Here is a 25,638-nt window from a genome sequence, read left to right as displayed (position 1 = left end):
GAAAGATGCTTAGTGATTGGTTGCTATGGGCAACACAGGCAGTGTAACTTGTTATGGTCAAGAAGATGTGCCTATGAAATAGATATATTAGATATTTTATATATATAAATATATATATTAGATATTTATATATATATATATATATATATGTATATTAGATATTTATTATATATACAGTATATGTATATATTAGATATTATATGGGGCTTTGCGTGTGGAGTGAGTGTGGCTATGTGGAGTGGGCAGGGCTATGTGGAGTGGGTGTGGCTTCATGCACACATATTCATGAATACATACAGTGGGGAAAAAAAGTATTTAGTCAGTCAGCAATAGTGCAAGTTCCACCACTTAAAAAGATGAGAGGCGTCTGTAATTTACATCATAGGTAGACCTCAACTATGGGAGACAAACTGAGAAAAAAAAATCCAGAAAATCACATTGTCTGGTTTTTTTTTCATTTTATTTGCATATTATGGTGGAAAATAAGTATTTGGTCAGAAACAAGAAATCAAGATTTCTGGCTCTCACAGACCTGTAACTTCTTCTTTAAGAGTCTCCTCTTTCCTCCACTCATTACCTGTAGTAATGGCACCTGTTTAAACTTGTTATCAGTATAAAAAGACACCTGTGCACACCCTCAAACAGTCTGACTCCAAACTCCACTATGGTGATGACCAAAGAGCTGTCAAAGGACACCAGAAACAAAATTGTAGCCCTGCACCAGGCTGGGAAGATTGAATCTGCAATAGCCAACCAGCTTGGAGTGAAGAAATCAACTGTGGGAGCAATAATCAGAAAATGGAAGACATACAAGACCACTGATAATCTCCCTCGATCTGGTGCTCCACGCAAAATCCCACCCCGTGGGGTCAGAATGATCACAAGAACGGTGAGCAAAAATCCCAGAACCACGCGGGGGGACCTAGTTAATGAACTGCAGAGAGCTGGGACCAATGTAACAAGGCCTACCATAAGTAACACACTACGCCACCATGGACTCAGATCCTGCAGTGCCAGACGTGTCCCACTGCTTAAGCCTGTACATGGCGGGCCCGTCTGAAGTTTGCTAGAGAGCATTTGGATGATCCAGAGGAGTTTTGGGAGAATGTCCTATGGTCTGATGAAACCAAACTGGTAGATACACAACTTGTCGTGTTTGGAGGAAAAAGAATACTGAGTTGCATCCATCAAACACCATACCTACTGTAAAGCATGGTGGTGGAAACATCATGCTTTGGGGCTGTTTCTCTGCAAAGGGGCCAGGACGACTGATCCGGGTACATGAAAGAATGAATGGGGCCATGTATCGTGAGATTTTGAGTGCAAACCTCCTTCCATCAGCAAGGGCATTGAAGATGAAACGTGGCTGGGTCTTTCAACATGACAATAATCCAAAGCACACTGCCAGGGCAACGAAGGAGTGGCTTCGTAAGAAGCATTTCAAGGTCCTGGAGTGGCCTAGCCAGTCTCCAGATCTCAACCCTATAGAAAACCTTTGGAGGGAGTTGAAAGTCCGTGTTGCCAAGCGAAAAGCCAAAAACATCACTGCTCTAGAGGAGATCTGCATGGAGGAATGGGCCAACATACCAACAACAGTGTGTGGCAACCTTGTGAAGACTTACAGAAAACGTTTGACCTCTGTCATTGCCAACAAAGGATATATCACAAAGTATTGAGATGAAATTTTGTTTCTGACCAAATACTTATTTTCCACCATAATATGCAAATAAAATGACAAAAAAACAGACAATGTGATTTTCTGGATTTTTTTTTCTCAGTTTGTCTCCCATAGTTGAGGTCTACCTATGATGTAAATTACAGACGCCTCTCATCTTTTTAAGTGGTGGAACTTGCACTATTGCTGACTGACTAAATACTTTTTTTCCCCACTGTACATACACTCATTTTTATATATATAGATGGGTCCGGATGGGGAGATGGAGAGTTTGGCTTTAGCACATCTTATAAACCTTTATATTAAAGGGACAGAGAAAAAACTAGAAAAAAGTGCAAAGCTTCATAAAGTAACAAATTATGTCAGGAAAGAATAATTAGATGTTTGCCATCTTGAGCAATTATCTATTCGTATAGACACAAAGCTATTGAAGGTATAGTCAGAATAAAAATATGTTCCTGAAATCCAGATCCCTACCAGTGGTTGTCGCTGCCTCTTAGGTTCAGGGTTAAAAGTTGTGGAGCTCCTAGAAATTTTGACATGAAAGTAAAAAAAAATAAGATTCTACAGGTCAATAAAAAACTCGTTCTTGATGATTTGTTTCTTTGTTTCTTTTTAACCTGACTAATAAGACTTTTTACTAAATAAACTTTTAGCTATATTGTTCCAGGACATATCATAGCCGATTAATTGTTAAAAAGACAGGAAAACTAAAGCAGATCTCTCCCCTGACTACTGAGGCCTCTTGTCTTTCAGGGAACAAAGCAGAACCCTAGCTTAGCTTTTCTTTACCATGTCATAGGTGCGGTTTACTGCCCCAACTCTGTAACTGAATGTGATGGATAAGACATCATGGTTTGCTGGAAATCTGCCTGGCATTCAGCATCTGAAGACACATGTCCCATGTGTTCCCAAGTGGCCATGAACAGATAAAATTCCAAAATAACAAGGGTACTATGCAAGATTTGTTGGCATAAATGTACCTAAAAAAAGAACACCCTTCTGGACTATGTCTTTCCAGCAATGTCCGACAATAAGCATCGAAGAGCGCAGCATGAGAAGCACCAGGTGGTTTGATTGGGACCCCTGCACAACTCCGGTAGGGGATGTCTCTGTGTACGCCTGCTCTGTAGCTCCGGGATCGCTCCTGTGCTGTGCTTCCTGGTCTGGTCACGTGGGCCCAAGATCCCGTCACGTGATGCCACTTCACAGGATGTGACGTAACTTCAAGTCCTGTTGCCTGGATATGAACTCTATAGCTCCAAGCTGCTCCAGCCACAATCCCTCATGGGTAGAGTTGAGCGAAACAGGTCGGTCAGATTCAAAAGTTGCCGACTTTCGCCAAAGTCGGGTTTCATGAAACGAAACCCGACCACAGTGTGAAGTTGGCCATGCGGTCGGCGACCCAAGCGTCAAAGTCGGGTTTCGCCGAATGCTTGCACGTGACTTTTTTCAGCCAGTGAGAGAAGCGGAGCATAGCGGGAGCGTAGCTGGAGTGGGAGAGAGAGAGAGAGGGAGAAGAGAGAGAGAGAGATTTTGCCGCCTCTGGGGTTAAAATTCATGCCAGGTGTGTTTACAGTCCTCCACTCACTGCCGACTTTTCTCCCCATTGACTTGCATTGGGTTTCGTGTTTCACGACTTTTCCCGACGTTTCCCTATAGTCGGCCGATTTCGTTCGACTCGACTTTTGAGGAAGTCGGGTTTCATGAAACCCGACTCAACCCTAAAAAAGGCAAAGTCGCTCATCTCTACTCAAGGGGAATATCAACTTATTTTGGAAAAAATATATATGTGGTCAATTTAAGGAGCGCTATGGCTGTAGAGCACACTGCAATGGATTAGTGGTAAACAAACCTTTTATTACACCACTACCTGTTTCAGCAGCGGACTGCTACCTTCCTCAGGTAAATTTACCATTGAGTGTGCTCTATAGCCATAGCACTCCTAAAATTGACCACATATATATTTTTCCCAAAAAAATTCCAGCAATATCAGCACTGTGCCTCCACAGTCATGTAACCACTGCAGCCAATTAGTGGCTGCTGATTGGCTTCAGCCATCACACTTCGGTCAGGTGGAACAGTTTTGTCTGCAGTGCATAATGTCATGTGAGCATTGGGAGACACAGCACCAACATCTCTAAAATAGTGCTGGTCTTTTATGTGAGTGTGTTTTGTTTTTATTTTATTTGGGGCTTTATGTGCTGTATATGGATATTTTTATATACTATATAATATGTCTTAAGTAGTGACCAGCTGACTGCATCCTTTATTTTAAAGTCATAGTCTGGCCCATAACTGAGACTGTTAAAGTGGTTGCACACTACAGCCTCTTCTCAATCCTTATGTTTCTTCCTTGTAAAAACAATAACACTTATGGTCTCCTTCAGTGTCGACACTTTTACAGCGGTGTCAGTACTGGCTCTATCAGGGATCATATGACATTGTTGTGGCCAATCAGTCCTGGATTCACTCTCCTAAGCCTTTGGAAAAACCACACATCCAGAGGAAGTCAGAGCTGCTTTAATAGTGATTAAGAAAGTAATAATAATAATCTTTATTTTTATATAGCGCTAACATATTCTGCAGCGCTTTACAGTTTGCACACATTACCATCACTGTCCCCGATGGGGCTCACAATCTAAATTCCCTATTAGTATGTCTTTAGCATGTGGGAGGAAACCAGAGTACCCAGAGGAAACCCACGCAAACACGGGGAGAACATACAAACTCCTTGCAGATGTTGTCCTTGGTGGGATACGAACCCAGGACCAGCTAACCACTGAGCCACCGTGCCGCCCGAAGAAAGGGTTGAGTAGTGGATTAGTGCATTGTGGCATGCTAAATAAGGGCACCATTTGGCAGTAAGGATGCAGGATTGAGAATGTTGGCAGTGGTGTTATTTACTGGTTTTGATTTGCACGATGCAAAATTGACCCATGACCCAACAAAATCTGAATAGGAATTTTCACAAGTACACACAAATTGATGACGAAAATAAATTCCATATAAGCTGTAGAAAGGATGGGAACAGCAAGGATGTAGCCTTGACATTTGAAAAGAATATTTTGCTTTCTTTCTTTTATTGAGTATCTGTCAGTTATTTGTTATGTCTCCTTACTGCCAGTGATTCACCTCTCACTCTCTCATTGTGTTGGCTTCTGCTCTATATACTCCCTTTACTGACAGTGCAGTCAAATCTGAGTCCATTTACTTTGAAATATTGCACTTTTAAAAGGAGATGTATTACACTCACCTGCAATAGGATGACTTAACAATGACAAAAATCATAACAATTATTGACATTGCTCTTTCTCCCCTTTTCCTGTTTGATTTTTTTTGTGATAAACTAAATCATTTAAAAATAATTGTAATTTGATATCTTGCTTAAAAATTGTAAATGCCCAGCAATGAGTCCAAGTCTAAGGCTTAGGTAACACTATCATTATTTGGTCAGTATTTTACTTCAGTATGTGTAAGCCAAACCAGGAGTGGAACAATCAGAGGGAAAGTGTAATAGAAACACGTCACCATTTCTGTATTTATCACCCACTCCTGGTTTTGGCTTATAGATTCTGATGTAAAATACTGACCGAATCTCCAAATTAGATGTGAAAAAAAACCTGGCTGAAATCAAGGATTCGTTCAGACGGTTGTTTTTCACATACAGTGGGGAAAAAAAGTATTTAGTCAGTCAACAATAGTGCAAGTTCCACCACTTAAAAAGATGAGAGGCGTCTGTAATTTACATCATAGGTAGACCTCAACTATGGGAGACAAACTGAAAAAAAAATCCAGAAAATCACATTGTCTGTTTTTTTTTTCATTTTATTTGCATATTATGGTGGAAAATAAGTATTTGGTCAGAAACAAGCAATCAAGATTTCTGGCTCTAACAGACCTGTAACTTCTTCTTTAAGAGTCTCCTCTTTCCTTCACTCATTACCTGTAGTAATGGCACCTGTTTAAACTTGTTATCAGTATAAAAAGACACCTGTGCACACCCTCAAACAGTCTGACTCCAAACTCCACTATGGTGAAGACCAAAGAGCTGTCAAAGGACACCAGAAACAAAATTGTAGCCCTGCACCAGGCTGGGAAGACTGAATCTGCAATAGCCAACCAGCTTGGAGTGAAGAAATCAACTGTGGGAGCAATAATTAGAAAATGGAAGACATACAAGACCACTGATAATCTCCCTCGATCTGGTGCTCGACGCAAAATCCCACCCCATGGGGTCAGAATGATCACAAGAACGGTGAGCAAAAATCCCAGAACCACGCGGGGGGACCTAGTGAATGAACTGCAGAGAGCTGGGACCAATGTAACAAGGCCTACCATAAGTAACACACTACGCCACCATGGACTCAGATCCTGCAGTGCCAGACGTGTCCCACTGCTTAAGCCTGTACATGTCCGGGCCTGTCTGAAGTTTGCTAGAGAGCATTTGGATGATCCAGAGGAGTTTTGGGAGAATGTCCTATGGTCTGATGAAACCAAACTGGAACTGTTTGGTAGAAACACAACTTGTCGTGTTTGGAGGAAAAAGAATACTGAGTTGCATCCATCAAACACCATACCTACTGTAAAGCATGGTGGTGGAAACATCATGCTTTGGGGTTGTTTCTCTGCAAAGGGGCCAGGACGACTGATCCGGGTACATGAAAGAATGAATGGGGCCATGTATCGTGAGATTTTGAGTGCAAACCTCCTTCCATCAGCAAGGGCATTGAAGATGAAACGTGGCTGGGTCTTTCAACATGACAATGATCCAAAGCACACCGCCAGGGCAACGAAGGAGTGGCTTCGTAAGAAGCATTTCAAGGTCCTGGAGTGGCCTAGCCAGTCTCCAGATCTCAACCCTATAGAAAACCTTTGGAGGGAGTTGAAAGTCCGTGTTGCCAAGCGAAAAGCCAAAAACATCACTGCTCTAGAGGAGATCTGCATGGAGGAATGGGCCAACATACCAACAACAGTGTGTGGCAACCTTGTGAAGACTTACAGAACACGTTTGACCTCTGTCATTGCCAACAAAGGATATATCACAAAGTATTGAGATGAAATTTTGTTTCTGACCAAATACTTATTTTCCACCATAATATGCAAATAAAATGAAAAAAAAAACAGACAATGTGATTTTCTGGATTTTGTTTTCTCAGTTTGTCTCCCATAGTTGAGGTCTACCTATGATGTAAATTACAGACGCCTCTCATCTTTTTAAGTGGTGGAACTTGCACTATTGCTGACTGACTAAATACTTTTTTTCCCCACTGTATATATTCTGTCTGTGATTTTCTTGACCGCATATGGCGACTCGAGTCCAGTTTTCTCCCTTTTACCATTATCCAATCCTACCCGACTCCCTCCGATATCCCCACTCCTAAAATAACACACGCTACCACTTGAATTCTTTGGATAATTTGGCCACAGCGGCCAAGTTTATTGATAAACAATAACATTTAACAATAAGCATTAATATATATAATCATAATGCAAAATATGAGGGGAGGGTTCTTGGAGCTAAAAGATCTGGCTAAAACCTTTTGGCCAAAAAACCAATGGAAAAAACTTTACCACCATGTTACCCTCAGCCGTCCATCCCCAGCTCGAGGGCACCGTAACTCCCGTTCCGGGAGACTAACCACCAGAGCTCCCGAGGTAAAAAACCCCATCCAGAGCCCATAATCAAAAAGCCAGATCCCCCATACCATTTGAAAACTGCCGGGAATTTTACTTCTAAATCCTTCCCCGACCAATCATCGTCAACTCCAAGAACCCCACCCCCCGCCCCACTAGCCACTGTGATGACAGAAACAACAAACGATCCACATAAATCCCTTTAACCCATTTCTTTTTGTTTTTATTTTTATCCCCTATCATCACCTGCCCCGTATTACCGCATAACTGGTAGGGAGGGTGGGTCTTCAGTTCTCTGCTCCCTGATGCCGAATGCGGTTTTTCCGCACTTTCTCCCCACTACCCCCAGGCCGTCCCCACCCAGAACTCCTCCCATGACCCCGTCCCAGCCATTCAGGTCACTGAGGCCCAAACAAGTTTGAAAATTTGCCCGCCCATTGCAGTCATGGGGGGCTTTCTCTCAGGCTGTGCCCTCCCCAGCCCCCTTCTTGACCGCATATGGCGAGTCCAGTTTCCTCCCCTTTACCATTATCCAATCCTACCCAACTCTCTCCGATATCCCCACTCCTAAAATAACACGCTACCACTTGAATTCTTTGGATAATTTGGCCATAGCAGCCAAGTTAATTAACAAACAATAACATTTAACAATAAGCATTAATATATAATCATAATGCAAAATATGAGGAGAGGGTTCTTGGAGCTAAAAGATCTGGCTAAAACCTTTTGGCCAAAAAGCCAATGGAAAAAACTCGACCACCATGTTACCCTCAGCCGTCCATCCACAGCTCGAGGGCACCGTAACTCCCGTTCCGGGAGACTAACCACCAGAGCTCCTGAGGTAAAAACCCTGTCCAGAGCCCATAACCAAAAAGCCAGATCCCCTATACCATTTGAAAACTGCTGGGAATTTCACTTCCAAATCCTTCCCCGACCAATCATCGTCAACTCCAAGAACCCCACCCCCCGCCAACCACGAACAGCCCTGACCACCTCAGGCTCGAGAGTGCCCCAAAGCCACCAAGGTCCTCTCCATCCCCTCCTGTATTGCCAATGCCCACAAATCAATTACAATTGAATTTAAATGAATCCCGTCGTCCAACCAGTAATTACTGATACCCGATTCCAACTCAAAACGCCTAACACTAATACCCCCATTCCTAGATACGAATCCCGACACTGCTCGATTCAATTTTACCCTAGCCCTGTTAATCCCTTTGAAAGACCTCACTTGCCTCCACTTCTTTCTGGGTACCACATCTGACCACACATTCAACACTTCCGGGAAAGACGTCCACAATCTCAAAAAATCGGAACATATGTCCCTAATCAATTCCCTCACCGGCCTAATGCCTAAATCGTTACCACCCGCATGTATGACAAGAATGGCGGGGGATCTATCAAGGCTAGTGGACTTGGCTACTTCTGAGAGCACCCTGCTCCACACCATGCCTCGAAAACCCAACCAACGGATCACCACTTGCTCCCTCCTAAAGCCCAATTGTCTACCATCCGGCCTTGCATCAGTTCGTAGCGCACCCCAATACACGTACGAGTGTCCAAATATCCAGGCCAGAAAGGGGTCACCACCTGAAAAAATATAACAGAATATGGAAAACAAATCCCTTAGCATTGAACAATGACAATTAACGCCGAGCATACAATAAATAACGATCCGACCTCCATCTGCCAATTCTCCTGATCACCTCAGCCCCCAAACCAAGACTGTCAGCCTCAGACGCGGCCCCAATCCTAAAGGAATGGGATCCATACATATCCGGGGGTAGGCCGAGCTGTAACAATCCCTTCTTCAAAACCGCAATGAACTGAAAACGAGACAAATAGGTACCATCCGCATGGCACAGCAAAGGACCCACTCTACCTGACCACCCTTCCCAATACAACTCCAGACACCTCCGAGGGCACATTAATGCCCCTTCGACTCGCCCCAACACTACCCACCTGCCTTTACCCAGTTGATCAGTTTTGGAACACCGAATGCAAAAAAACAATGCCCCCCGCCCAAAATTCCACATCTTCCTCACCGATGCGCATTGCTCCGAAAAAGGCCAAAGAAAAAGCTAACCTAAACAATGCCAGCTCAAACCCAGAAGTGCAAATATCCTCCAAGACTCTACCCAAGCCTTCCAACGCACTGAACGAAATAGGCCTCCATTTGTCGCAAGTTTTATTACCCCTGCGAAACCCTCGCAATGCCTGTCTAACCAAAAATTGTTTTGTCACGTCCGTCACACCCTGTAATCTGAAACCGAATGCCAAACCTGCTACCAATTGTTTACCTTGGAAGCGGACCAACCGCTGTCAGCCTCCTTTTCAATTAAAAATAAAACTGCCAACATCCTCTCCTCCGCTATTGAATTTGTAACACCGGGCACATGCACTGCAGAAATCCCCGCATTTAACTCCAGACACCGCAGAACCAATACCCTAACCAATCTGATCACCGGGGGAGATGAAGCCGACAACCTGTTAATCACCTCCACTACACTCGCGTTGTAACAATGAAATCGCACCCTACGATTCGCGAACATGGGACCCCACTCCGAGACAGCTATGACAATGGGAAACAATTCCAACAATGCCAAGTTTTTTGTAAGGCCCAACAACTTCCATGCTTGTGGCCACTGCCCCATGCTCCACTTCCCCTTGCAGTAGGCACCGTAACCAGAGCTGCCCGCTGCATCCGTATAGATCTCAAAGTCAAAATTGTTCAAAGTCTCCTCCTGCATCAACGACCGACTGTTGTAATTCCGTAAAAAATGCTGCCAAACCATCAGGTCCTCCCTATGCTCCTTAGTCAAGCGAACATAATGGTGCGGAGCCTTCACTCCAGCCGTTGCACCAGCCAGACGACGGGAAAAAATGCGACCCATGGGCATAATCCTACAGGCAAAGTACAATCTCCCTAATAAGGATTGCAACTCCTTTAACGTCACTTTCCGCAACTTTGTGATCCTATCGACTTCCTGTTTAAACAATGACAACTTGTCCTCTGGTAAATGACACTCCATCTTTTAAGAATCGATTACTATGCCCAAAAAACTTATACCGGTCTTAGGGCCTTCTGTCTTCTCCGTTGCCAATAGCACCCCAAAACGCTCCGTCACCCAAACCATGGCTGCCAACGCATTCCTACGGAACGATGAATCCGGGGGACCGATAAAAAGAAAATCATCCAGGTAATGAATGATCGATTGCATGCCTGCAACATCCCTTACCACCCATTCCAGAAAAGTGCTAAACATCTCGAAAAGTGAACAAGAAATTGCACAACCCATCGGCAAACACCTATCGAGGTAGAAATCCCCATTCCAAAAACAACCCAACAGCAGGATACTCTCCGCATGAACCAGCAATAAACAAAAAGCCGATTCAATGTCGGCCTTTGCTAACAGAGCCCCTGAACCGTAACATTGCATCCATTGCACTGCCGTATCAAACAAGGTATACTCCACCGAGCACAACTCTTTATCAATACCATCATTAACTGACAAACCTTTTGGGTATGATAAATGCTGGATCAAACGAAACTTGTTCGGCTCCTTTTTCGGCACTACCCCCAAAGGGGAAAGAATCAAACCCGCTACTGGTGCAGTGGGGAACGGACCAGCCATCCTGCCCAGTTCCACTTCCTTTTTCAACTTCGCATCCACTACCTCCGCATGCATCGTTGCTGACTTCAAATTTTTAACCGAGAAAGGAACCACGTGGCCGGGAGGGGGGATTCTGAAGCCCTCAACAAAACCCTTCCAAATAACATTGGCCTCCACCCAAGCCGGGTACCTATTTAGAAAGGGGGCCATCTCTTGAATTCTCACCAAGCTCCCACGTGTGGCTAACCCTTCCCCTTTTTGAAACATTTTGTAGCCCCGTGGGAGCTACCATTGCAGTGGGAGCACACGTGCTTGAACTTGCAGCTGTTCCTGTACTTACACTGCCTGTCATTAAATTGCCAGCACGTACCAGACTTTTCCTTTCCTCACTGGGTTGCCTGACCACCACTTCCGTGTCCTGCCTGCTGATTGCCACTGCCCCACTCCCGTGAAAGGACTGCCCATACCTTACTGGAGCCATCACCTTCAGCCACAACCCGATATCCTTCTGATCCCATTTTATCTCCGGCCGCACCACCTTCCTCTGTCTAAACAGCTCATCGTATCGTAGCCACGCCTGACCCCCATAAATACGATGCGCCTCCCCAATAGCATCTAGATAGCAAAACAGGCCAGAAAATTTTCTGGAAACTTTTCACCTATGACACTCGCCAAAATAGCGAATGCCTGCATCCAGTTTACAAACGTCTGTGGAATCAACCGCCACCTCCTCTTCTTTTTTACTATCGTCCTTCTTCCCCTTATCCAGGTTAAATTTTTCCAACGGAAGGAGGGAGAATATCTCGACATACTCGTCCAACCAAATCTTTTCCTTTACCTCTTTGTTTAAATGGGCACCCAAAGGCCCCTCAAAGCACACATAAACCTCTCCCTTAACCCTATCGTCCAGTTTTATCTTGTCTCCCTTGTCTGTCTCCGCTTGCACTGAAACTGATACCCCCGCCGATGACCTTTTGTCCCACTCAACCAGGCGTAATGCCTCTCCTTCTGTCTGAGTGCCGGACCCCCGACCCACTAACCATGCCCCCACCGGAGATGGGGCTGCCTCCCCAATTACCCCCCCTCAAGTCTCCTCAAAATTCGTGACATATTATTCAAAATATCCCTCAGCCCGGGCACTTCAGCCCCGCTAGGCCCGCTACACCCCCTCTGCTCCCTAATATCCCCTAAACTACCCCCAACCTCCTGCAATATGGCCCCTGCGGGCAACAGACACGACATGGAGCCATACTCACATAGCTGCACGGGTACTGTGTCCCCGCCAGCCGAATGTCCAGAATCCCGACATCCTCCATGATTCTGATGTTCGCTGCCCGAGCGGGACCTGTGTCGATCCCCAGACCCGGACCGGCCTGTCCGGTCCGTATCACCCTCTGGCCGACTGCCAGACAGCTGCCCATTGCTGCCCGCTGCTCTCCCTGACCTGTATCCAGTGTTGGGGCCAGGCAGGATGTCCTCATACTGCCCCCTCCTGCCCGCTGTGCCACTCTGTCTGGCGCCCCGTCTGGCGGGCCCCCCGAAGCGGACCTCCACAGGAGCCCCCGCTGACTTCCTCGCCGCTGCGACGCATGCCTGCCGCAGCCTGCTCCTGTGCCTGGGGGCCGGCCTGGCGCCACTGCATCCCGCGATGCTTCAGCTCCAGCCCGCGACGTCCTCACTTCCTACCTGGCCTGCTGTTCCAGCGCGGCTCCCGATCTCTGTCTTGCTGCGTCCGCAGGCCGGCTGGGCGGATTCCTGCCGGGACGGGCGCTAAGGGGGGAAGCTGCCGCGCTACTCGCGCCGCCCGCAGGGTCCCTGGAGGGGCTTTGCAGCCAGCGCCTGCTGCGCGCAGTCACCTCCGGTGAAAACCTTTCAGGGGGCCTTGTCCTTCTGCCCCGCTGGCTAGTTCCTGACGTGTCTACCGCCCTGAGGAGAGAGGACAGCTGGGACTGAAGCCATCCTCCCCTCCTGGACCGGGTCACATACTGCAGCCTGGACATGAGCGCATCCACGGTCTCCATTCTTCTTCTGTGCTATCAGGTGGGTCTTCAGTTCTCTGCTCCCTGATGCCGAATGCAGTTTTCCCGCACTTTCTCCCCACTACCCCCAAGCTGTCCCCACCCAGAACTCCTCCCATGTCCCCGTCCCAGCCATTCAGGTCACCGGGGCCCAAACAAGTTTCAAAATTTGCCCGCCCATTGCAGTCATGGGGGGCTTCCTCTCAGGCTGTGCCCTCCCCAGCCCCCTTTTTGATTAGAACACATACATATTTTAGTCTATGGAGTTGTTCACATGCCCATGAAATATTGGTAAAAGCTGACACACGAACCAGAGATAAAACTAGGATTGAAAACACCGATGACACTAGGAACATATGTGAAAAAATCACTGATGTCTGAACGAGGCCCAAGGCAAACTGATATGCTTTATCATATATTGGATGCATAGTGAAGTGATGTGATTTATTTCGAATTCATCGGTTATTTTGCTGAATTTTCTTAAATTGATACTTTAAGAGAATATGTAGCAGAAAAAGATTTATTGTTTAAAATCAGACATTTGCATTAAAATGCATTTTTTAACAAAAATCTTGCAAATCTCACGCTAGCCACTAAAATGTTATGAGACTCTTACTTCCTGTTCTTTTTAGCAGTCACATGGACATAGGCTGCATTACACTTGCTCCGATTTATTAACATTACACATGAGAGCTACCTGTGCATCCTCAAATTTGGGCAACGGAGTATGTGAGTGGTGACTCATCTATTACAAATGGTGGATCCTATGTCTCTACTATACAGTACTATACAGTATATAGAAATGTTACCTTTTATCGTAATGCTGTCTATGATGATAATGAGACTGCTGCAAAGTCTACTGTACAGGACAGGAAGTGTGAGCGTCAAATACAGTGTAAAAATTGCAAGCTTTTTGTATTCTCTTTATAATATCATGATATGAACAATTGATAAATACACTAGAAAAATGATTAAAAAATGCATTTAACGTAAAATCTTGATTTAACCCCTTTCTGCTAGCAGACGTACTATCCCATCCATGTGCCCTGGGACTTAATTCCCAGGGACGGGATGGTACATCATAGCGATCAGCGGCGCCCACGTGATGAGCGCCGCTGATCGCGGCCGGGTGTCAGCTGATTATCACAGCTGACACCCGGCACAATGTGTCAGGGGCGGTCACGGACCGCCCCTGACGCGTTAACCCCTGGTACACCGCGATCAAACACGATTGCGGTGTACCGGGGGTTAAAGGGAAGCATCGGCAGGGAGAGGGCTCCCTCCGTGCTTCCCTGAGCCCCCCACGGCAGCGCAATGTGCAGCGCTGCTGCGGGGGGCTCTTTCCCTACAGGCCCCCGTTTCCAAGATGGCGACAGGGACCTTCGGGGGCTTGTAGGGAGCTGACTTCCTCACTGCCTGCAAAGCGAAGGAATTAGGAAGTCTGCAGCAGTGCCTGTGACAGATCGCTGATCTGTCACAGTGATCTGTGATGTGACAGATCAGCGATTTGTCACAGGACAGTGATGTCCCACCTGGGACAATGTAATAAAGTTAAAAAAAAAAAAAAAAGTGTAAAAATAATTTTAAAAAATCGCTAAATAAATTAGTAAAAAAAAAAAATATTCCCCAATAAATTCTTTTTTAGAAAATAAAAAAACCAAAACAATAAAAGTACACATATTTGGTATTGCCGCGTCCGTAACGACCCGCCCTCTAAAGCTGTCCCATTAGTTAACCCCTTTAACGAACCCCTTAAAAAATAAATATAAAAAACGAAGCAAAAAATAATGATTTATTATCATACCACTGAACAAAAAGTGCAATAACACGCGATCAAAAAGACGCATATAAACATACATGGTACCACTGAAAACGTCAGCTTGTCCCGCAAAAAACCAGCTGCAATACAGCATCATCCCCAAAAAAATAAAAAAGTTATAGCTCGCAGAATAAAGCGATGCAAAAATAATTATTTTTTATATAAAATAGTTTTCATTGCATAAAACTGACAAAACATAAAAAAAGACCTAAATGAGGTATCACTGTAACCGTACTGACCCAAAGAATGAAACCGCTTTATCAATTTTACTGCCTGCGGAACGGTGTAAACGCACCCCCCCAAAAGAAATTCATGAAGCGCTGGTTTTAGTTCATTCTGTGTCCCAAAAAATAGGAATAAAAAGTGATCAAAAAATGTTACGTGCCCGAAAATGGTACCAATAAAAACATCAACTCGTCCCGCAAAAAATAAGACCTCACATGACTCCTTTGGCCAAAATACGGAAAAATTATAGCTCTCAATATGTGGTGATGCAAAAACTATTTTTACAATAAAAAGCATCTTTTAGTGTGTGACAGCTGCCAAACATAAAATCCGCCATAAATAGTAAATCAAACCCCCCGTTATCACCCCCCTTAGTTAGGGAAAAATAATAAAATAAAAAAATGTATTTATTTCCATTTTCCCATTAGGGTTAGGGTTAGGGCTAGGGTTAGGGTTAGGGCTAGGGTTAGGGTTAGGGCTGAGATTAGGGTTAGGGGTGTGGGTGTATTGGGGTTAGGGTTGGAGTTATAATTGGGGGGTTTCCACTGTTTGGGCACATCAGGTGCTCTCCAAATGCAACATGGCATCTGATCTCAATTCCAGCCAATTCTGCGTTGAAAAAGTCAAATGGTGCTCCTTCCCTTCCAAGCTCTGCCATACGCATACTCAGGACAAATTGCAAAACAACTTTGGGGTCCAATTTCTCCTGTTACCCTTAGGAAAATAAAAAATTTGTGGAAAACAGTGCTCACCACACATCTAGATAAGTTCCGTGGGGGGTCTAGTTTCCAAAATGGGGTCATTTGTTGGGAGTTTCAATAGTTTAGGTACATCAGGGGCTCTCCAAATGCACATGACACCCGCAGACCAATCCATCAAAGTCTGCATTCCAAAACGTCACTACTTCCCTTCCGAGCCCCGACGTGTGCCCATACAGTAGTTTTCTCCCACATATGGGGTGTCAGTGTACTCAGGACAAATTGTACAACAACTTTTGGGGTCCAATTTCTCCTGTTACCCTTGGGAAAATAAAAAAATTGGGACTAAAAGATAATGTTTGTTGAAAAAATACGATATTTTTATTTTCACGCCCGGTCATTATAAACTTCTGTGAAGCACTTGGGGTTCAAAGTGCTCACCACACAACTAGATAAGTTCCATGGGGGGTCTAATTTACAAAATGGGGTCACTTGTGGGGAGTTTCAACAGTTTAGGCACATCAGAGGCTCTCCAAACGTGACATGATACCCGCAGACCATTCCATCAAAGTCTGCATTCCAAAACGTCACTACTTCCCTTTCGAGCCCTGATGTGTCCCCATACCGTAGTTTTCTCCCACATATGGGGTATCAGCGTACTCAGGACAAATTGGACAACAACTTTTGGGGTCCAATTTCTCCTTGTACCCTTGGAAAAATAAAAAAGTTGGTGACTAAAAGATCATGTTTGTGGAAAAAATACGATTTTTTTATTTTCACTCCCGGGCGTTATAAACTTCTGTGAAGCACTGGGGGGTTCAAAGTGCTCACCACACATCTAGATAAGTTCCTTGGGGAGTCTAGTTTCCAAAATGGTGTCATTTGTGGGGGGTTTCTACTGTTTTGGTACATCAGGGGCTTTCCAAACGCAACATGGTGTCCGATCTCAATTCCAGCCAAAAACGTCAAATGGCGCTGCTTCCCTTCTGAGCTCTGCCATGCACCCAAATAGTCATTTACACCCACATATAGGGTATCAGCGTACTCAGGACAAATTGCACAATAACTTTTATGGTCCTGTTACCCTTGGAAAAATAAAAATTGGGGGTGAAAAGATCATTTTTGTGGAAAAAAATATGATTTTTTAATTGTACCGCTGTACGTTATAAACTTCTGTGAATCCCTTGTGGGTTCAAAGTTCTCACCACTTATCTAGATAAGTTCCTTGGGGGGTCTAGTTTCCAAAATGGGGTCACTTGTGGGGGGTTTCCACTGTTTAGGTACATCAGGGGCTCTCCAAACGCGACATGGCGTCCGATCTGAATTCCAGCTTATTTTGCATTGAAAAAGTCAAACGGCGCTCCTTCCCTTCTGAGCTCAGCCATGCGCCGAAACAGTGGTTCCCCCCCACATATCAGGTATCAGCGTACTCAGGACAAATTGCACAATAGCTTTTGCTGTCCAATTTATCCCGTTACCCTTGGTAAAATAAAAAAAATTGAACCTGAATTATTTTTTTTGTGAAAAAAAGTTAAATGTTCATTTTTTTAAAATATTCAAAAAATTCCTGTGACGCACCTAAAGGATTAATAAACTTCTTGAATGTGGTTTTGAGCACCTTAAGGGGTGCAGTTTTTAGAATGGGTATTTTCTATCATATAGACCCCTCAAAGTGGCTTCAAATGTGATGTGGTCCGTAAAATAAAATGGTGTTGCAAAAATGAGAAATCGCTGGTCAATTTTTAACCCTTATAACTTCCTAACAAAAAAAATTTTGGTTCCAAAATTGTGCTGATGTAAAGTAAACATGGGGGAAATGTTATTTATTAAGTTTTTTGTGTGCCGTATCTCTGTGATTTAAGGGCATAAAAATTCAAATTTGGAAAATTGCGAAATTTTCAAAATTTTCGCCAAATTTCCATTTTTTTCACAAATAAACGCAAGTTATATGAATGAAATTTTACCACTATCATGAAGTACAATATGTCACGAGAAAACAATGTCAGAATCACCAGGATGCATGGAAACATTTCAGAGTTATAACCTCATAAAGGGACAGTGGTCAGAACTGTAAAAATTGGCCCGGTCATGAACGTGCAAACCACCCTTGGGGCTTAAGGGGTTAAAGGGAACCTGACACCATGAAAATGCAGTCCAATCTGCAGGCGCCATGATATAGAGCAGAGGGAGCTGGGTAGATTGTTATATAGTTTAGTGAGAAATTATATACACGCGTGGTCAAAATTGTTGGTAACCCTCATTTAATGACAGAAAAACCCACAATGTTCAAAGAAATAATTTGAATCTGACAAAAGTAATAATAAATAAAAAATCTATGAAAATGAACAAATGAAAGTCAGACATTGCTTTTTGACTATGCTTCCACAGAATTTAAAAAAAAAATTAAACTCATGAAATATGTCTGGACAGAAATGATGGTACCCCTGAAAATAATGTGACAAAAGGGACATGTTAAATCAAGGTACTGTATGTCCACTAATTAGCATCACAAGTGTCTACAATCTTGGAATCAGTGAGTGGGCCTGTATAGAGGGCTACAGACACTCACTGTGCTGTTTGGTGACATGATGTGTATCATAGTCAACATGGACCAGAGGAAGCGAAGGAAAGAGTTGTCTCAGGAGATTAGAAAGAAAATTATACACAAACATGTTAAAGGTAAAAGTTATAAGACCATCTCCAAGCAGCTTGATGTTCCTATTACTACAGTTGCACATATTATTCAGAAATTTAGATCTATGGGACTGTAGCCAACCTTCCTGGACATGGCCGCAGGAGGAAAATTGATGACAAATCAAAGAAAAGGATAATACGAATGGTAGCAAAGGAGTCCAGAAAAACTTCTAAACAGATTAAAGGTGAACTTCAAGCTTAAGGAAGATTAGTGTCAGATCTCACCATCTGTCGTTGTATGAGCCAAAGTGGATTTCATGGGAGACGACCAAGGAGGACACCATTGTTGAAAAAAAATCATAAATAAGCCAGACTGGAATTTGTCAAATTACATGTTGACAAGCCGCAAAGCTTCTGGGAGAATGTACTATGGACAGATGAGACAAAAATTTAACTTTTTGGCAAGGGACATCAGCTCTATATTCAAAAGTGGAAAAATTAAGCATATCAAGAAAAGAACACTGTCCCTACTGTGAAACATGGAGGAGGCTCTGTTATGTTCTGGGGCTGCTTTGCTGCATCTGGCACAGGGTGTCTAGAATCTGTGCAGTGTACAGTGAAAGGTCAAGGCTATCAAGGGATTCTAGAGAGAAATATGCTGCCCAGTGTCAGAAAGCTTGGTCTCAGTCCCAGGTCATGGGTCTTGCAACAGGATAATAACCCAAAACACACAGCTAAAAGCACCCAAGAATGGCTAAGAGGAACAGCTTTATTTTACATTCCATGTAAGTGTTACAAAAGATTTCAGCACTTGAACTTTATTTCAGTATCTTAATAGATGCAGTCTTTGTTCAGCATGTTTGCACTTTATATATACTGCTTGCAATCTATGCAAAACGCCTATTTGGCATATTAACATAGGGCACGATAGCACTTCTATTTGAACAGGTTTGAGCTGTTTAATTATCTTATATTAGCTAACTGCAGAAATTATTGAGGTACTTTTTCTTATTTTCTATTATTGCTTCAATGTGCTTTTTGAAATATTATTATATTACTGTTTGCTGCAACCTGCATAAGCATTTATGCTCTGTTTATAATTACTTTAATAAAATATACTTGAAAAACTCTATTTTGATCTCAAATTGTGCTTAATAGTTTACAGATGTGTTGTTGGATTATATTTGAGTTGAGTTTCTAATTCACTTTGTTTCCTGGTATATGGGGAATTTTTGTGTTTTATTTTATATATCAATCTGATCAGCTCCTCCTGCTCTATAACATGATGTCTACAGATTGGACTGCATTTTCATGGTGACAGGTTCCCTTTATTAAACAGCAGGTCATTCTGATGACACATCCTCTTTAGTTATAATGAAAGGAGCAGCAGCGTAAGAAGTAAAGGCAGGCTTAATGGGATTGTTTCACTGGGTTTTCTCTACCACATTTGAGAGAAGCATGATGTAGAGACAGGAACCCTGATTCCAGAGATGTATCGCTTACAGGGAAGCTTGCTGTAATTTTGATAAAATTACTCTTATTTACTGTAGATGTCATGGGTTTCCCATGACAGAGAAGAGCCAAAAGACGGCGTTGTCTGAATTCTTATACTCCTGTACTGATTAGAAGCATGTCACCTTCATATTAAACAGTGCAGATTTCTGCTAGATGCTTGAAGGTTAATCTGTTCAGTTGAGAGCTCCTGGAATCTTTCCTACTTTGATGGTCTCAGTTGTTCAGTGTTTGTCACTCCCCTCTGCTATATATAGTCACCTCTGGCAAGGAGGGACTGCCATTATTAGTTTTATACTGCTTGGTTCTTGAGTTGGAGGTGTTGGTGGATAGAAGGCATTTGGACCATTGCTCTAAAGACTGTTGCTTGGTGATTTGAATGTGTGTTAATCCTCATCCTCTCCTATTTAGTTCTTCCTCCCTTTACTTCCCAGTGTTCCATATGGGTGCATATTTGTATGATTGGTATTTTTATTTATCTCTGTACGTCTTCCCCTGTTAGTCTGGTTTGTGTATTCATATACACTATTGCTCCTCTCTTCCTTGGGTGGGTGAGGGGACAGATAAGGGCTGATTTAGGAGTTCAATAAGACACGTGGCCATGCCATCTTCACCATCAGAAATAACCTGGGGAGCATGGATAGCTAGGGGACACATAACTTGGAATAGGAAAGGAGCCCCTAGCCCGAGATCAACTGTGCCATGACATTAGATCTGCTGATTCACTGAATGATGAGCTGTGTATAAACCTACTCACACCACTGAATGACAGCTTTCTGTGTACACTGTGCATACGCAAGATTGGAGCAGGGTTACACAGAACTCATGAATATGGAGAACTATATGTTAATAGGTTAACTAGTCTTCTAACAATATTCCCATGCTGATAAAACAGTTATTTTATAAAAACTACAGCTAGCAGCCCAGTATGTAACTCATGTCTGTCTCTGTATTATGCAGCTCTCTGATTAGGTGGCAAAAACCTGGTGAGATTTCCTTGAAATATATATCTATCTATTTATAACCCAAGTTATGTAAAGGGGGGTTATACTCACCATCCCATCTGCAGTCATTTTGTCCTGTATTCTGCAGAGAGATGAGCAAAGAGATCACACAGGCATCATGAGAGGTTAGATATCACACTCACACACTTTCAGCTTCATATTAGTATATACATGCACAGTACTATGCAAAAGGTTTGGGCAGTCATGGAAAAATATGCAAAACAAGAATGCTTTTAAAAACAGAAGTGTTAATAGTTTATTTTAATCATTAAACAAAATGCAAAATGAATGAACAAAAAGAGAAATCTAAATCAAATCAATATTTGGAGTCAACACCCTTTGCTTTCAAAGCGGCATTATTTCTTCTGGGGACCCTTGCCCAAACTCAGGGATTTTTCAGGATTATTGTCAGATGTATGAGTAACCAATGATACCAAGAGGTGACAATGATCATTTTCATATGTACTGTATTATGTGCAGATTTAGGAAGTCTTGGAAGTGTGTTATACCAAAGTACCGTTTTACCATCATTAGATATTATTTAGCACTCGATTTTCAAGTGTAAAAGGAATTGTAAACTTTGTATGACACTGAAGGACTGAATTAACAGTGTATTTGAACACACTTGCTGGTGAAGATGATTACCAACAATAGAGTAAAAACTCCAGTCCACGTAAACTGGGGGCTGTTAATTCATGCTAAAGGGAATCTGTCACCTATTTTTAGCCCTATCAGCTGCCGGCACCGCCATCAGGGGCTTATCTACAGCATTACAGAATGCTGTAGATAAGCCCCCAATGTAACCTGAAAGATAATAAAAACAAGTTAGATTATACTTACCGGAGGGCGGGGGCCGGTGTGGTGTGTGTTGCGGTCCGGTCCAGTGCCTCCCATCTTCATACGATGATGTCCTCCTTACTTCTGCCGTGGCTCCTGCGCAGGCGTGCTTTCTTTACCCTGTTGAGGGAAGAGTAAGTTACTGCAGTGCGCAGGCGCCGGGAAAGGTCAGAGAGGTCTGTCGCCTGCACACTGCAGTACTTTACTCTATCCTCAACACCCATCGAACCGGACCGGACGCCGGGGTGAGTATAACCTAACTTGTTTTTCTTATCTTTCAGGTTACATCGGGGGCTTATCTACATCATTACAGAATGCTGTAGATAAGCCCCTGATGGCGGTGCCGGCAGCTGATAGGGTTAAAATGGGGTGACAGATTCCCTTTAAATACACATCTTTATGTAGCCTCCAGAGATGTTTGGGGCTACAGAAACAACAGAGTGGGCTGTAATGTTACCAGAACACCCATAAAAGTAAAGAAAGTGAGAAATAATGAGTAATAAGACAAAATAGCACTTTTATACTTACTGACTTATTTATTTGTCACTGGATTTTTTGTCATTTAAACTGAGTACCTCCTCCAGTTGCCACTATTCCACAGATTCTGGAACAGTTTTTTTTATTTGCCCCTCCATTCCAAACTTATAAGAAAGGTGCAAATTTTTCTTCAACTAACTGGGTGTTAACCACAGAACTTCTCTGTGTCAATGGCCATATTTTTTAATGACCAGTATCAAATGATATACTGCAGACACCAATAGAGCAGTTCTGTTGTATACACCCAGTTGGCTAAAGAGAAAATTTGCATGTTTATTTCAGGGTGGGCATAGCTTAGGATCAGAGGGTCACAAAATAAACAAAAATCTAATCCACAATCAGCGGAACAGTTGCAATTTCCAGAGCTACTCAGATAAATTTTCAATGTCCAGTGAAAAGTCCTCTTTAATTCTTTCAAGCTCTTACTGTCATTTTGTTTTTCTTCTACAGATCGGGGTAACAGAGGACATCTTGATCTCTTAGAGCTGATTGGAGTGCCTCTTCCTCCCTCGGTGTCTTTTATTACCGGATATGAAGGGTTTCCAGCTTACAGCTTTGGGCCAGATTCTAACATTGGCCGCCTTACACGCACATTCATTCCACAGCCATTTTTTCGAGATTTTGCCATTATTGCTACTTTGAAGCCCAATAGTAATAATGGAGGTGTTTTATTTGCTATAACTGATGCCTTTCAGAAGATTATCTATTTAGGCCTCAAGCTGTCAGCAGTTGAAGATGGTACACAGAGGATAAATATTTACTATACAGAACCAGGGTCACATATTTCCAAAGAGGCCGCTTCTTTTAAAGTGCCTGTAATGACAAATAAATGGAATCGTTTTACAGTGACAGTGGTGGAATATGAAATAGTCCTTTACATGGACTGTGAGGAGTATCAAAGTGCTCCATTCCAAAGGTCCGCAGATCCATTGACATTTGAAGCAAGCTCTGGTATATTTGTTGGAAATGCTGGGGCAACAGGACTAGAAAAGTTCACGGTATGTAACTAAAATATATCTTATCATTTAAACCCTTCATTAGCTAGATTTTCCATTTGTGCACTTTACTTTCTTCCCCCTCTTCTCTTAAGGCTGCGTTCACACGCTGCATTTTTTTCGCTTTTTTGCGGCAATTTTCCACTGCAAAACGCTGCAAAAACGCATCCCATACAATCCTATGAGATTCCGCATTTCTGTGCTAATGCTGCGGATTTTACCACTGCGGAATAGCATCACGGTAAAATCCGCAGCATGCTCATTCTTCTTGCGGAATCGCGGCGATTCCGCACCCATAGGAATGCATTGATCCACTTACTTTCCGCATGTGGCTATGCCCGCCATGCGCAAAGTAAGCCGATCATGTGCGGATGGTACCCACAGTCTGGAGGAGAGGAGACTGTCCTCCGGGCCCTGGGTACCATAATCCTGTAAAAAATAGAATAAAATTAAAAAATGGTGATATACTCACCCTCCGGTGGCCCCTAGTGTCCTTCCCGCCTCTCACCGTGCTCCCGGCACCTTCCGGTCCCAGTAATGTTTTGCGCGAATGACCGCGATGGCGTCATCTCAGGTCCTTCATGCCAAGCATTACTGGGACCGGAAGATGCCTGGAGAGCCGCAGAGCAGATCGGGGGCCGTCGGAAAGTGAGGATAACAATATTGTCTATTTTTTTATTATTTTAACATCCTACCTATCACATTCCAAGTGATGCTAATCGCTTGAAATGCGCAAACATTCTGCAAGCAAAAAACGCTTGTTTTCCGCGGGAAAACACATGCGAATTCGCATGCGTTTTACCCGCGGCGGGAGTGCGGAAATGTTGCAGAAATTTCCGCAGCATTTCTGCAACGTGGGTACATAGCCTAAGAGTCATCACTTTTTTTTAACTTTGCTGTTGATACAGTATAGCTATATGAGGGTTTGTTTTTATGCAGAATAAGTTGAAGCCGTGAATTATTATTATTTATTATTATAGGGTCCATTAAGTCTATGGCACTTTACATGTGAAAAGTGCCATGGACTTAATACATAACAAAAAAAATCAAGTATAATAATGATGAACAATACAAGTGACTGATTGAAGGAGAGAGAACCCTGACCTATAGGATTCACTCACACCATTCATTTTACCATACAAAACAGGAAATCAGAAATCCAAGTGAGGTGAAATGGTTTTTATGAGTGTTGTTTTCACAGCATTCATTGTGTGCTAAAAATGACTAAGCATTTGATTCTCCAGGTCAGTAAGATCATGAAGATCCCATAATTTGTAAAGTTTTTTAAGATGTAAAAAAATCAGAAATTTAAAATAAATGTGTGAAAGCTTACTTTTGCACAGCAAGACTACATTTTGAATGGTACCATTTCAGGACATATACAGGTACTTCTTACAAAATTAGAATATCATTAAAAACTAAATTTATTTCAGTTCTTCAGTACAAAAAGTGAAAGTCATTTATTATAAAGAATAATTACAAACATAGTAATCTATTTCAAGTGTTTATTTCTGTTTGTTGATGATTATGGCTTACAGCCAATGAAAACCTAAAAGTCATTTTCTTAGTAAATTAGAAAACTTTATAACACCAGCTTGTTGGCCTACTGAAATGTATGTTCAGTAAATGCACTCAATGCTTGGTCAGGGCTCCCAATTACTGCATAAAAATGGTGTGGCATGGAGGCGATCAGCCTGTGGCACTGCTGAGATGTTATAGAAGCCCAGGTTGCTTTGATGGTAGCCTTCAGCTCGTCTGCATTGTTGGGTCTGGTGTCTCTCATCTTCGTCTTGACAATACCCCATAGATTCTCTATTGGGTTAAGGTCAGGCAAGTTTGCTGGCCAATCAAGCACAGTGATGCTGTTGTTTTTAAACCAGATATTGTTACTTTAGGCAGTGTGGACAGGTGCCAAGTCCAGCTGGAGAATTAAATTTCTATCTCCAAAAAGATTGTCGGCAGAGGGAAGCATGAAGTGCTCGAAAATTTCCTGGTAGACGGCTGCACTGACTTTGGTCTTGTTAAAATATAGTAGACCTACACCAGCACTTGACATGGTTCCCCAAACCATCACTGATTGTGGAAACTTCACACTGGACCTCAAGCAGCTTAAATTGTGTGCCTCTCCACTCTTCCTCCACATTCTGGGACCTTAATTTTCAAATGAAATGCAAAATTTTCTTTAATCTGATGACAACACCTTGGACCACTGAGCAACAGTGCAGATCTTTTTCTCCTTAACCCAGGTGAGATGCTTCTGGCGTTGTCTATTGGTCATGAGTGGCTTGACACAAGGAATGCAACACTTGTAGCCCATGTCCTGGATACATCTGTGTGTGGTGGCTCTGACAGAAGTCCACTCCTTGTGAATACCCCCCAAATTTTGGAATGGTCTTTTCTTAACAATCTTTTCAAGGCTGCAGTTATTCCGGT

At 43.1% G+C, this 25,638-nt stretch overlaps 1 protein-coding gene across 4 annotated transcripts in view; it reads left to right on the top strand.

Moving 5' to 3' along the window:
• The window catches only part of COL15A1 (collagen type XV alpha 1 chain), a 1,161,047-nt gene that overhangs the window by 171,933 nt on the left and 963,476 nt on the right, over positions 1 to 25,638 (top strand). For all 4 annotated transcript variants that reach the window (XM_073587711.1, XM_073587710.1, XM_073587708.1 and 1 more), the window contains one exon: positions 22,661 to 23,208. In XM_073587711.1, the coding sequence (XP_073443812.1) occupies positions 22,661 to 23,208 (548 nt within the window). The remainder of the gene's footprint in view (positions 1 to 22,660; positions 23,209 to 25,638) is intronic.

The sequence above is a fragment of the Dendrobates tinctorius genome, unplaced genomic scaffold (assembly GCF_039654945.1).
Source record: "Dendrobates tinctorius isolate UK_male_01 unplaced genomic scaffold, ASM3965494v1 ptg000102l, whole genome shotgun sequence".
NCBI classification, from domain to species: Eukaryota; Metazoa; Chordata; class Amphibia; order Anura; family Dendrobatidae; genus Dendrobates; species Dendrobates tinctorius.
Note: the sequence above shows the minus strand (reverse complement) of the source record. Positions and strands in the feature narration are given on the sequence as shown.